The following is a 14,091-nucleotide window of genomic DNA, read 5'->3' as shown; positions in this document are numbered from 1 at the left end:
AAATATTTACAAATTAAACTCTTAATGGAGGTTACACCATAACAAGTAGTGCCAAAGTGAAGAAGTTATATCAGGATAGGGCATTTTGAGGAAAAGCATAAATTAATGTTTTTATAATATATTGTAAGATATAAAACATGTAGTTCATATCCGTGGTTGTTTGCCTTCTGGCTGGAGATAACACTTCACTCAGATTTGTTATTTACCTATACATCACTGTTACAATTATATACTGGAACTTGCTTATGTTGACCGTTTACCAGTGTAGTGGTGCTTTTAGGTTTAACAAAACCGCTATGAGCCTCTCACTGCGAGATGTTGAGGCTTTCTACATATAAAAGGCCATAATACTGAATGGTATCAAATAATTCAAAGTGAGTCGGAGGAAGGGTAGGCCTTATCTTCAGAGATTTTTGCTCCTCTCACACTGTGTGTGTGATGTCAGCGGTGGCAGTACTGTTGTAATTGACTTGGTGGGGGTGATGGCGTCATTTCATGCCCTGGTGTAGCCTCCTGTGCTCCAATAGAGAAGGGGAGAAGGATCTTTGGCCGACGCGACCGTGGCTCCCTTGGCCGGGATCGAGCACCGCCGAGCCGGACACTTCACCCCGGGAAACATGGAGGCTGTGGCCGAGGAGCTGCGGGCCGGCTCTCGGGTACCTGTCACTATCGATCAAATAGTTAACGATACACTAGTGGTGACGCTGACCTATCGAGAAAGGAGCTACACGGGGATATTACTTGATTGCAGCAAAAAGTGAGTGGTATTTCTTTCTATTTTTTCCCTTCCACATTTATGTATGAAAATAATTTGCTAGACTGCTAACCTCAGCTAACGGCTAATCTACCTTTGATGCTAACAAGTCAAAGCTAGCAAGTTAGCAAGCTAGCTAACTGGGCCTCCATACAAAAGACTTAAAGGTAACATTGTAGCTGACAGGGTAGCTATCTTGCTAGCTAACAGGCTAATGGAAAACCGTTCTCAATTTAGGCCATACTGCGTTTTTCAAATGCATTTTGTTATTGTGGGGAAATAATAATGTGTCAAGATAGTGCCCCTGTCTACACACATTTTTCACTGACTTCTCCTGAACAATAGCTAATGTCAGTGGGTTCATCTATAGCTCATTGTTAGCCTAATCAAATTCAGACCAGCTATAACGTATTCAGTAAAGAGTAGGCCTTGGCTGCACACCATTCTGTGTATCAATTATGTTTTTGTTCTCATTATTCATCCAGATAGTGTTACATTGTGTACTTGGTCCCTTGAGTGATGTTTCAATTCACATAATTTGAAACACAGTGGCTAACTGGAGAAGAACCCCTCAAACCCAGGCACATTTGATCCTTACAAACAATGGAAAATGATAATAAAGACACATCTTTGATTTGATGTTGTACCACTGTAATGCTTTTTCTTCAAATAACCTGGATCCAATAAGATCCAGTGACTACCTTGGGCTCGGTGTTTGACAAAGGGAGCTTTTTCTTGGCAGTAGGCAACAAGGCACCATCATGTTCAAATCAGAAAGCCATAAAAGTACAATATGAGATGTTGTAACAGAATTGATATGCATCATGCCTTATCTGCCCCTCTTGGTGTGTGTCACACTATGAAATCAGTCACATGTACAAGCCTTGTGTTGCTCTTAGTACTGTGCACCTTAAAAGCCACTGGGTTTAGCCTATTTATAGACTTGCAGAATCAGAATCTGACCAGCTTTCCCCCTTAGTATGCTTAGACGGTTTTTCATTTGAGCTCATGCTGTCCTGGGAATAACCCTCCCAAATGGGAAAAAGCAGGCCTTGAATAACTTAAAATAGGCCTATATTTCAGGCCTTGTCACTGACAAAATTTGACTGCTTCTTCCTTTTTAGTTCATGGAAATGCATTTCCCGTCATTGTCTCCCACAGGTTTTCATGTCACAATCTAGGCCTATCGTTCAGGCAGATCTCCACATCTAGTTACACTGTACACAGTGTGAAATGGCAACAGAGCATTGAGTCATGGCTGGTCATATGCTACGTCCTTGTACTGTTCCTAGCTAGGACTATTTGTTCCCCGTCACAAACAGCACTGTTTGTGCTCTGTCAATCACTGTGAAGGCTAATCATCCGCTGCTTTAAGAGACACATATGAAAAGGTCTCAGGGAACTAGCCTCACCGTGAGACTATTATTGAGAGGTGTCTGCCAATTACTTCTCTTGGGGAGAAAGATAGGTTCCCCAAATGTGCCCTAATTAATAATCTCAGTACACCTAATCCCAGAGTAGACACGGGTGTGAAAACAAACTGAAATCTCCTGGCTCCCTCCCTACATCTCTGAATCCCGAGTGATTCATGGGATTGTTTTTGTTCAGTCAGATGTTGGGGAGGGGGGGCTCCTGGGCATCCTGTAGTCTCTTTGTCTGCTGTCTCTTGACTAAAGCAGCACAGCCATGTTGCTGCTGCCTGCCAGCCACCTTTCAAAGACTCCTTGGAGGCTGAGCCTTCCTTGGACACGTCTGCAGGTCCCACGCCGTGAAAAGGAACATGTGAATTCACTCATAAGCAGAGACAGAGCGCACGCTTGCTCTTTTTTTTGGCCAGAGGCAGCAGGGTAGACAACAGCCTGCCTGCCGGTGTTGTGTTCCCCAACCCCCACACTTAAAGAATGTTCAGCATACAGGTGACAGAGAGAGCGGTATCAGTAACCAAATGGGCACCAGTTACAGCAAAACAAAATGGTAAAATAGGTTTCCCCAGTCAGAGCCTGCAGTCAGCTACTTAAGGAATGGTTTGTGAACGACTTTTACCGCTCTTGTCTCCTTTGGCCTACTAATTGCAACAGCAGATTTGATTTATGCAGTCCCATTGGCCTTAAGTGATCCAGGAGGGTCAAATACACGGAGGGCATTACAGTAATGTTGCGGTGGAGGAAATTGCTTAACTTAAGAATTTGAGAAATGCATGTCATGTGCAACAACAATGTTTGTGTGGCTTGTTAGCTTGCATGAACTTCACCCTACCACTCTAATGAAGGACCTCTGAGACACGCACTCATTAATTTCTTCATTGTTGCTTTTTTCTCTCTTAGAACTGGGCTGTTCTGCCTACCAGATGTCACAACAAAATCGGAGGAATGCCCGATATCCAAATCGGCTTGTGAAATCCCTGAAGTTCTGAGTGAGGAGCCAGTTTCCAAATCTCCCAGCCAGGCTTCACACAGACCAAAGGATGAAAACACTCTTCCTGAAAGCAGCATACCTAGTGCACCTCTTCCCTGCCCTGTGCCCACACCAGTGCCAGCTGGACAGACTCCTTACCCTCCTTATTTTGAAGGAGCCCCCTTCCCTCAACCTTTGTGGGTGCGCCACAGCTACAGCCAATGGGTACCTCAGCCCCCACCGCGACCAATCAAGAGGAAGAAGAGGCGGACACGCGAGCCCGGCCGCATGACCATGAGCACTATCCGTTTGCGGCCGCGGCAGGTACTATGTGAAAAGTGCAAGAACACGCTTAACAGTGATGAGGACAGCAAAGATGGCATGAGCAACACCAAGGGCTCTAGAAAAGAGAATGCGCCACAGAGCGATGACGATGCCAAGGATGCCCCCTCTAAGGAGGCGAGGAAAGAGGATGGGGTTGCAACCAAGGACACTAAGAGACGGGAAAACAGCACTGGCTTTGACTGCAAGCGCCTCAGGAAGGACAAGAGGGGGGAGCCTGAGGGGGAGAAGTTCCCTGGAGGTGACGTGATCCCTCACAGTCCTGTCATAAAAATCTCCTACAGCACTCCGCAGGGCAAGGGGGAGGTCATGAAGATCCCCTCACGAGTCCACGGCTCGGTCAAGCCATTCTGTCCCAAACAGCTGGTGCAGAATGGCTTGGAAGAAAATGGCAAGATGCCCTCTGATCCCACCAAGGAGCAACGCCACATCCTAGATGCCACAAGGTCAGGCCTCACCGTGTCCATTCCCAAACTCAAACTGACCAGGCCTTTCACCACTGTGGGTCAGGACTTGCCATCCCCAAAGATCCGCTTGAGGCCACCTGAGAGGGAGGGCGAGGAGAGTGTGGTGGAGTATGAGGCAGAGCTCGTAGGAGGCACCAGGAGACGAAGCCCCAGGGTGCCTGGGCCCTGTCTCCCCCACTCCGAAGACTCAGGGGAGGGCAAGAACTCTCTGGAGCTGTGGTCAGGGAGTTCAGGGGAGGAGGCCGAACGGGGCCACAGCGACCTCACCCTGCTCATCAACTTCCGCAAGCGCAAAGCGGATTCTTCTAGCCTATCGGTGTGCAGCAGCGATAGTCTAGATGAATCCAAGTCCTTCAGCTCTGATGGCACCTCGCCAGAGCTGTGCGACCTGGCGCCCGGCGAGGACATCTCCGTAACCTCATCTTCTGTTCCCTCGCGGGACGACTGCAAGACAGTGCCACCGCTTACGGTGCGACTGCACACGCGCAGCATGACCAAGTGTGTAACGGAAGAGGGTCACGCTGTGGCGGTGGGCGACATCGTGTGGGGGAAGATCCACGGCTTCCCCTGGTGGCCGGCGCGCGTCCTCAGCATCAGCGGCAGCCGCAAACAGGAGACGGCCAGCTGTGAGGCCCAGTGGCCCGAGGCGAAGGTGGCGTGGTTCGGCTCGCCCACCACCTCGCAGCTCTCCGTTGCCAAACTGTCGCCCTTCAGAGAGCTCTTCAGGTCCCGCTTCAATCGCAAGAAGAAAGGGATGTACCGGAGAGCCATCCTGGAGGCGGCCAAGGCCGTGGGCCACGTGGGCCCTGAGATTACCTCGCTGCTCTCCCACTGCGAAACGTAGGTCAGTCCACCACAGTCAGACCTCCAGGGTGGTTTTGCCATACCCACCATTATAGTTTTTTTAATCTGGCACTGTGCTTTGGAAGACCATAAATTGGGTTGGACTGGCGTAGTTTTGGAAAAAATATCTGATTTCACTGCATGTTCATGGTAAATTTGGAGGGAATGTGAGATAATTGAGGATGATTATGCACCAGGATGCTTATCTTTACAGCGACCTTTTGTCCTAACTTTATATTTAACAGCCTTGTGAGCTCTGCTACATTTATGTCATGAAAAACTTACTGCAGCATAACTCTGTGGCACTTTCCTTTTAAGGCGAAAAGCGCTGTGAATTCAAAAGGGCAAAACAAGCTTATTAAAATCGGCTATAATGAATAGAAGAGCCGGGCTGCTGACTCCATTAACAACAATAGCTTGTTAAGGGCCACTCAGCAAAATTCAAAAACAAACACATAAACAATACTACTTAGAGCATAGTAAAAGCAATAGCCAGTTATCATTCGAATGAGTTGTCAGTCATGTCTTAAAACACTCAACAATGTCATACTATGGCAGATTTGTAGGCTATGCCAAGCTTGTTCCCCTGGTTTCCCAGTGTGTTGACCCTTGGTAGCCAAGCAGCAGGCCCTTAACACACACTCAAAGGTTAAATATTGTCTCTGAGTGATATGAGGGACAGACAGGCGGCTCCCACCCTCCTTGTTTACTCTGTTATGGGGCTCAATAGCCAAGCAGAGGTAGGCAGTGAACTCAAGTAGTTCAGAATCTACACAGTAAGGGATTAAGCTGTGCCTATATTTGGTGCTTTTTCCAGAGATCATAAAGGAAACATTTTTTTTTCCTGCTCTGTCAGCTGCACAGAGGTTTCAACAGGCAGCGAAGTAGCTGACATGCACATTGTCGCTCAATTGTACCCTCCGAAACCGCCAAGTTTAATTCACAGTGCTCCATAATCTTCAGATGAGTAACAAGACTTGTTAAGAATCACATCGCTCCCAGTGCTGAAGCGTCTACACTCACAGTTATAAAATCTCTACATGGGAAATATGACCCGCACTGTTTGCTCATTCTCTTTACTTTGTGTTTTCTCTCTCTCTCTCTCTCTCTCTCTCTCTCTCTCTCTCTCTCTCTCTCTCTCTCTCTCTCTCTCTCTCTCTCTCTCTCTCTCTCTCTCTCTATCCCCTCTCTCTGTGTAGAGGCTGAGGATTGAAGAGAAGTCTCCGAGGTTTTTCTGAACTCTCAGACTCTGTCATCAAGACCCAGGAGGGAGTACGTGCGGTTGCCACGGCTACTATTTATATGCCGCTATTTTTTTTTTCTTTTTTTTTTTTCTGGAGGCTGGAGGAAAATGGCCGCCAAGGTGGAGCGTTATTGAGACTGGATAAGGGAGCAAAAAAAGGCCAGGCATCTCATGGTCTACTCTGAACTCAACTATTCCTCCTGGTTTTTTTTTTATTTTCTAGATTTAACCATTTCAATAGAGCCGAGTAACGACACTACAAGAACCCGAATGTATTTATTATCTGTAATGGTTTATTATTATCCATTGAGTCCACCTTTATACCACAATCCTGCAAAACCTCCCAATCTGCTGCTGTCATTATTACGGTCCTCACTGCCGACTTGGTTACTGCAAGGTCCGACTCGTCCAATCAGAGGAACCCGGTGGCGTCTGTTTGGTCCCCAGTGCCATCTTCTACGGCAACCCACCCCCCACCTCCACCCCCCACCTCTAGCGGAAGGACCCGAGACGTTTTACCGTGGTTTTGAAAAGTCTTAGTGTGAATCCCTTTTTACTTTCCGGATCTGTGAAAATGTGAAATGGCTCCATCCAGAGACAGTAGTGACTGTTCCAGCTCTTCTAGCGATCACACAGTGTTCCATCCTTGTAGCCTTCCGCGTCACTAGTTGGATATGTGGATGTATTTATACTGAGCTCTGTCCTCTCCAAAATCATCTTGTGTCTCTCTTCCATTTCATTTTTTTTTTTTTTTTTTTTAAACGTAGAGGACCCTTTAGAAGTGTGACGTGGGTCGGCGAAAGATCCCACCCCACCCCCCCCTGTTTTTCCTGAGATTCATTTCTACATCACTTTAATTATTTAATGCGTCACGTTTAAGAAAAAGCACTTTATCTGTACCTTGGTGGCCTGCTGTAAGCTCACTGTCCGAAACACTAGCGCGAGATACAGCCCTGATAGGCAGCAGGGGAGTTCAGAAGTCTTCGTGGTTTGACTATCCATGGCCTTGGAGATAAAATCTTTTTTTATTTTATCGTATGATTCGGGGACACCAGATACCGGACACCTGTTGCGGCTGGTTGTGTACACTGTATTCTCGCATTTGACTTGGGTGTGTTTCCCTCTCTCTCTCTCTCTGTCTCTCAGCTTACCTACCACACACTACAAAAAAAAATCCACATTTAATGTTTCCACTGGAGAAAAATGGGACAGCAAATGTGTCAAAGCCCCCTATGCATCATCAGTTAAAGCTTTACGAGTGACTTTGGGAAAAAAAAAAAAAAAAAAATGCTGTAAGAATACTGTGAATTCAACTGCTGAGTGTGCAGAGGAAAAAGGGTTTGGGGGAGCAAGCTCGCTACTAGTTGGAGCCTGCAGTTATTGAGTCATCCGGCAAAGCAGACTGCAGAGCTGGCCTTTAGTGACCTTTTGGGTTGAAAGCAGCACTGTTGGAACGGGGGAGGGGAGGGGAGGGGGGGGGTGGCAGCGAAGGCAGAGACCACGGCTAGTCTAGCACAGCCCATAGCCTAGTCTCTATTAAAAACTGCAGATTGCACACAGTCATGCTCAGCCAACCAGCCCGTCTCCTTTCTGTCCGTCTGGAACGCTTTGTTCTGATCGAGGCTGTCATCAGTCGCATGAGAACTGGCTCATTGATTGTCAACGAGAGAGGTGTGTTCGGGGGAGCAGGTAATGCACTCCTCCCATTTTGATAATCAGTGGTTTGACCGCGTCTGCCGTCGAGCCCAGCTAGTAACCAGGCAGCCTTACTCCAGGAGGAGTGGGAAAGGAGAGTCTCCCCCCCCCCCCCCCCCCACTGCCCCCTTACCCTCTAAATGTATGATTGAGAGGGAAATGGTCGTCAGGATATTCCCGTGTATGAGCAACATGGCTATCTACTGTTGCCCACGTTGGTCAATGTTATTGGCTACTTTTTTGTTTTGTTTTTTACGTGTACTGTACATAAAATAAAATATACAAGCAATATCCGTGCTGTTGTCATTTGGTCACTCTGTTACGCCTGCTCGGAAGAAATGGGTTCACTTATCTGAGGTAGTTGCCTTCATAAGTTTTCCGTAAACGTGGCCAAAAGACCCAGGAGGCAGAGATGGAAGGTTTTTTGATATATCATCATGATTGAATAAAAGGTGCCGAGGGGCAAAAATAAGGTGCTAAGTGGAGGAAAAAAAGCTAAAAAGGAGCAGATATAGTTTGCCATCTTTAGTTCTATTCAATCATGTTGATGTACAAAATGTTGATGTACATCCTCTGGTTGGTTCCACAAATATGTGTGGGAAATGATGAATTTAATTGCATTTTTCGTACGCCTCGGCAAAACCACCCATTTGCTATTACTTTTCTTATTGCCATCCAGTGGTTAGGAATGACAAGGTTATTACTGTATTCGTCATCCTCTAGTCTTCTTTTGTGATACGCGTTTGACCTCTGTAAAACATCATTTCCAGTTTGTTCCCTTTTACTCCTTTTTGCCAGAAATGGCAGAAATAGTCTTATCAGTGTTCAGTCTTCAGGCTTGCATATTTAATCTTTAGAAGCTCTGCACCTAAAGTTGTGTCTAGACATGGCCCCTGGGTCTGTTTCAGGTTGTAACTCAACCGCTTGTCCTCTACTTTCTCTTTGGTCACATCTTTGCTGTCCTTCTATTACACAGGTGTAGTAACAACTTCATTATAGGGGTGTAACGTGCTTTTTCTTCCTTCTTTCAGTCCTTATTTGACATGCCATAATAACCTAAACCAGTTGGCGAAGGGTTTTATCAAACATGACCTACAGTGCTGTAAGTGCGTAGATCTTTGAAAAGTTTCAGTGGAAATGGAACCCCTAACCCCACCCATGTTAGTGCCATACTGAGCTGTACAGGGCCACAAATTAAACTGGAAAGGCCCAAAAAATCCTATCTGCTCTTCAATTTACCATACGCTGTCCTCACACTGCTCCCATCTGCCCCCCCCACCCATCCTCCAAGCTCTCATTCAGCACTGGCCATGTCACGAGTGTTGATTTGTAGCCCGCGTGTCATAAATAGGAGTTGGTTAGTGTGTGTGTATTGCATAACTTGTATGTACACCTCAGTGCTTGGCACAGTGAAGGTCAGATGACCCTCGTGTCTCTCCATATCTCCTGATCAGATCGTTTTACTATAGAGGCTCAGCTGTAGATTTTCCCCCTCCCCCATGCCTGCTCTCATTTCATACCTCTGACCCGGCCTTGTCTACTGCCAGACATTTCATAACTCTCCAGTCTGTTTCCTTTGGACCAGAGCTGCTCCAAATAGAATGAACTGATGACCAGGGATGGGCCAATCCAGGGTGTGTCGTATTAAAAAGTAAATTCTGCCTTTCACAAGATGGATACTCTACAGTAGGGTTTTTTATGCTAATGTTCAGTATTTTTAAACGTGCATTAAGTACGACTTTTACTGCCCCATAGAACAAAATGACCATAATATATCTCTGAAGGGTAGATAGGGTTGTTGATCAATACCAATGACTCAATTACTTGACCAGGCGACAAGATTTCTGGCTTTGGCTGAATCCCAATGTCCGGACTTGCAGACTTCAAGGTGCGCTCCTGCTAAGTCCACAAGGGGTTAGGAATGTTTCACTGCAAAATCAGCAAGGGCTTTAGGGCTCCGATGTGAACTTTTGGAGCCCTCCGTGCAGAAAAGTCTGCAACCCAGCAGAATTTTCAGAGGGAATTGCCCATAATTCACAGCATCGGTGACGTCAATAAATGAGGACACTGCAGAACACATCAAGCATGGCAGGTAAAAGTGAGGGGAAAAAAACAAGCCTGGCAGTCATTGGAAGGCAAAAGTTTATCTATAAATCTAAATATCTATCTTGTTTCATTGCACTTGTGCGTACAGTTGTTTATATCTTCAGGCAAAAGTGTTTGCATATGATTTCCAGGCATGTTTTCATGCAAGCGATGAAAATTTCAGGGATCTCGAAGTAAGAGGGGCTGCCTTTCATACAGTTGAGGTGATACTGCACTAAATAAGGTGCATGGGAAGGGGGGGGGGAAGGGGAGGGGGGCAGTATCACATCTTGTCGGGGGGTCTAGAATTCCTAGCAGCACCCCTGCTTGTCAGGGTGGAAAAGCCTCAGAAACAGCATTTAGACCTTCATGGGACACTAAAACTCCCCATAGAAGGCCAGACTAATGAAATTCTTTTAGGTGGGTCAGCAGCTCCTTAAGGCAGGGTGGGGTAGGTTTCATTGCAAGTTTTACAGTCTGAAACTATTGAGTAAACGACTCCCACACCACAATGGAATGATTTCTCTGGCCAGACATCTGATATAAAATTACTAAAAACATATTCTCTTGCTGTGGAAGAACCTCCATCATAACAGGGGAGGACAACACTGACTGTCCAGTATACGATTTTTAATAAAAGGCCCAGTGGAAGTGGAAACCTGCTTAACCGTTTTGACATTTGCAACTGGTTTTGCCTCTGTGTTTATTACAGTTATAGGGGCTCTGTTGGTTTTTCTGGTTAGTGTTATGTCTGTTCTTCCCGCAGGCAAGTCCTCGCCATCTGAGGCTGTGTTTGGCTCAGTGGCTGTTGCCTAGTGTCCATCCCCCACACTGTGCAGGTGAGGTTGGGGGAAGGAATGCAGGCACGCCGCATTTTCTGAACCTAGCTGTGAGCCTGTGTGCTTCATCCAGCAGGCAACACACTCTTTAACCCACACGCTCACACACACACACATACATATCTACACAAAATGCATGAAACAAAGAAACAGTGTTCGCTGGAAGACCTGCAGGCAGGATAGCGATGACCATTGAGGAAAGATTTGTTACGCTGGGGGCAATTTTCATTGAAGTGTAGCCAACATTCAGTTCCACTGTGGATCTCTTGGCTGTGCACATACTGTAGGGAAAAAATGTCTGCTCCCATTAGGCTTGGTTCATTTCACAATGGACATTTTTACATCCATATTCCAATACTATTTAAGATACCTGAGATTGTATTTTTTTTTTTAGGTGGAACATGTAAACGCCATATCCTGTCAAAGATGTGATAAGATATGATAGCTGGGTTATGGTTTATTCATCGATACTAGAATATTCATAGTTTGGATATGAAGGTGCGGACAAGCAGCTTATCCTGAACGACCTTAACCATGATATGAGCTAGTACCCTGAATACCCTTTGAATACTGTAACAGAGCCATCAGGTATACTGTAAGCCCAGGAGTCTTTGCAGAACTCTCCATACAGGTGTAGTGCGGTGGCGCACCACAGTATGGTGGCTGAGGATCTCTCCAAAGTGGGCCTGGGCTCCAGCCATCTGCCTGCCCAGACCGTGAAGAGGAAACAGGCTAATTGCATTTGGGTCTTAAAATCTACAGCTCCTGGCTCAGCATGTACCAACCAGTCCCCAGACAGAGCAGGAGGGAACAACTGCCCCACTGTTGATATGAAAACACACATATACGTACACATACACACAACAAACACGCTCTGCCTCTTGCTAATCCCTGTACTTCCTGAGCTTGACATGGAAACTGCAGCGTTCATCCACATGCGCTGTCTGCACCCCGGCTTCTTTGGGCACGCACTCGCCGATTTCAGACCCCGATTCCCTCACGTTGATAGATGTGGACACATGCTCGCACACACGGCCCCGATCCTGAAGTCGCAGCGCTCCTTCCCTAGCATCCACCGCATTTTGATTCGCAGCATGTGGAGCGGCACAGCTCCTTCATGGATCAGTGCAGCGTAAATCTGGGACAAAAAGGGAGGCACATGGCAGTGGGATGCTGTGTGCAATTACTGCTAATGATATGCCTCCATGCAAGCTGTGGCCATAATTAACTTTGGAGGAGGCCTGGCCTGTGCGAGCGCTGTGTGGAGAAGATGCTCAAAGGAGCAGGCGCAGCGCTAAGAGCTGCACTCAGCCGAGGCTAAGAAAGCAAACCTGCCTTGACGCTGTTCAGACAACACGTCTGCTACCACAGATTAGGCATGTTGGGTGGTCCGGTGTCAAGGAGTAATATGATGCGGATGTTAATGGAATTGTCCTCCGGAACTCGGCTAAAACTCGGGGCTTACTCAAGAGGGTGTGGTGCTCCAGAATGTTTGTATGGCAGGTCAGCAAGTTACTGTATAACTGGATGTTGACTATGCGATTTGCGAGATACCTGCAACAACCATGATTTTGCACAATAGACATTGTCCTTGGACTGATTAGGAATATGATCTCTTATAGGTAGTTTCCACTTTATTGGCTGCAGTGAAACTCAGTGAGCAGGAATGCGCTTCGCTATGCTATGCAGCCACGAAGAAAATGAAATCCATCCAGCCTGACGCGTCTTGTGTTTATTTGACATGTTCCACCTGTCCGTGGAGTTGCTAGGCAAATTGCGTGGTGGCTTCAAAAGCGGGCCCTGGCATGTCTCCAGGGCCGCGCTCGGGAGAGATCTGTCTCTCCCTTTGTCCTTGATGCCTCAAGAGTCATTTCTCATTCTTGTGATCTGTATTGACAGCGAAGGCTTGCCGGCCGGGGCTTTTTTAGATTGGGCCGTTTTATTGATCCTGGCTCTGATCATTTGGGGTTTGATCACTCACTCTCGCTCATTTACATTCAGCAGCAGCCCGCCTCTCTCTCTCTCTCTTTCTTTCTCTCTCTCTCTCTCTCTCTGCCTCTTGTCTTTGTACTTTGTACTGTAACAAGGATAATAACTACCGTTTACATGGACCATTTTGCGGAATTAATTTACTTTTGATTGACGGTGCAAAGACATACGGAAACGCTGCAGGCTGTCTATATGTCTCAGCACCAATGTCACCAGGGCAACTATTGTACTTGGCAAAATGTGAACAATAGCCTCCATCAAATGTTATGAATTTTTTTGAAACCCCTTTAGCTTGTGGTTGCCAAATATGCTGCCTTTCCCAAATTGCCTCATGTGATTCCTGGAAGGGACTGGATGACCTTCTCAAAGATTTGGGTGTGGCTCCACTGAATAATTTGCATGACAGCCCGCAGGTCAAGCCATGTGACCTGGGTAAAAGCAGTTTGGGGTCTTGGCGACAGGAAGCAGGCCCGTCAAACAACATTATGATGGACTTTCAACCCCAACAGTGTGCGCTTGTGTGTCATGCCACTTTGCCTTCCTGCCCCCCCTCCCTCTTTACCCGCACAGTCGCACAGGGATTTCTCAAATATTAACATAAGTGGACAGATTGAGTAAACACTCGGGCTTCTCTGTCAAGGCCGCCTTTAATCCGCCGCACATCAGGTTGCTCCGGTGTGTGAGTTTATCGCCGCGAGTCCTTGAGAGGATCTTCCAGGATGTGGTTGCGACTCTGCCCGGCTGCGAGCGGCGGCCCCCGGCCTCCCCGAGCAGCTGTCAGTTTGCTCTAGAGAGCGAGAGAAAGAGAGCCGCCCTGCCCCCAACTCTTACCAGCCTGCCTGCTCACACTGCCGGGGCTAAGGGGGGATGGGCGTTCGTCAGGAAGGCGCACACACAACGTGGGGGGGAAATCGAGAAGGAGAATTTCCCAGCATCTCTGCATCATGAAATTTTTTTCGATGCTGAGGAAGCGCGTAAAAGTTGCACTCGATCTTGATTTATTAGTCTTATCCCAGAAGGATTTACCAACAGGAGGCAGATCACTGCCTTTGTCTCATTCCTTTGTAGCTCCCCATCTGGCCTTTTCTTTTTCTCTCTTCCCCAAGCTCCTGTTTATCACCTCCCCTACTGTGCTCCGACTGTACTGTTGCTCCTGGCCGAGCCACGGCCAGGCGAAACATTCTCCGAGGTTTTAGACCACCAGTGTCACACAACAGTGTCACCGTAGGAAGGAAGAGAGTCTCGACCACAAGCCAGTCATCTCCTTCTGGCGTTTGTGTGAAAAGAAGCTGACGGGATCAGGTCGGCTGACGAATGACTAAGGAGTCGACTCATGTTGGGAACTGCGTGTATCGATGTTTCACTCGTGTATTTTGTCAGGGGAAATGCAGCATAGGCAAAACAACAGGCTCGCTTAAAGGTCAGGCTGGATTTATGGCT

General features: G+C 47.1%; 1 protein-coding gene across 2 annotated transcripts; it reads left to right on the top strand.

Annotated features, from left to right (window-relative positions):
* Positions 1 to 534: 534 nt before the first annotated feature.
* Positions 535 to 7,996, top strand: pwwp2b (PWWP domain containing 2B). Of its 2 annotated transcripts, none has more exons than XM_071524624.1 (3): positions 535 to 757; positions 3,079 to 4,797; positions 6,002 to 7,996. In XM_071524624.1, the coding sequence occupies exons 1-3, from the start codon at positions 618 to 620 to the stop codon at positions 6,036 to 6,038; spliced, it is 1,896 nt and encodes a 631-aa protein (XP_071380725.1). In that variant the 5' UTR covers positions 535 to 617; the 3' UTR covers positions 6,039 to 7,996. The 2 variants fall into 2 exon arrangements, with proteins under 2 accessions (XP_071380725.1, XP_071380726.1); XM_071524625.1 differs by having other exon boundaries at positions 3,079 to 4,801.
* The last annotated feature ends 6,095 nt before the right edge of the window (positions 7,997 to 14,091 follow it).

This window comes from Centroberyx affinis, unplaced genomic scaffold, assembly GCF_046629955.1.
Source record: "Centroberyx affinis isolate AG114_WGS23_722 - 3 ecotype Tasmania unplaced genomic scaffold, CSIRO-AGI_Caff_v1 ptg001209l_1, whole genome shotgun sequence".
In the NCBI taxonomy this organism is placed as follows: Eukaryota; Metazoa; Chordata; class Actinopteri; order Beryciformes; family Berycidae; genus Centroberyx; species Centroberyx affinis.
Note: the sequence above shows the minus strand (reverse complement) of the source record. Positions and strands in the feature narration are given on the sequence as shown.

Bases quoted from the DNA above. Each gene is read 5' to 3' on its own strand.
- pwwp2b (XM_071524624.1), top strand. From the start codon at position 618: ATGGAGGCTGTGGCCGAGGAGCTGCGGGCCGGCTCTCGGGTACCTGTC. The intron at 758-3,078 runs GTGAGTGGTATT...TTTCTCTCTTAG, and splicing joins TTACTTGATTGCAGCAAAAA to AACTGGGCTGTTCTGCCTAC. The intron at 4,798-6,001 runs GTAGGTCAGTCC...CTCTGTGTAGAG, and splicing joins CTGCTCTCCCACTGCGAAAC to GCTGAGGATTGAAGAGAAGT.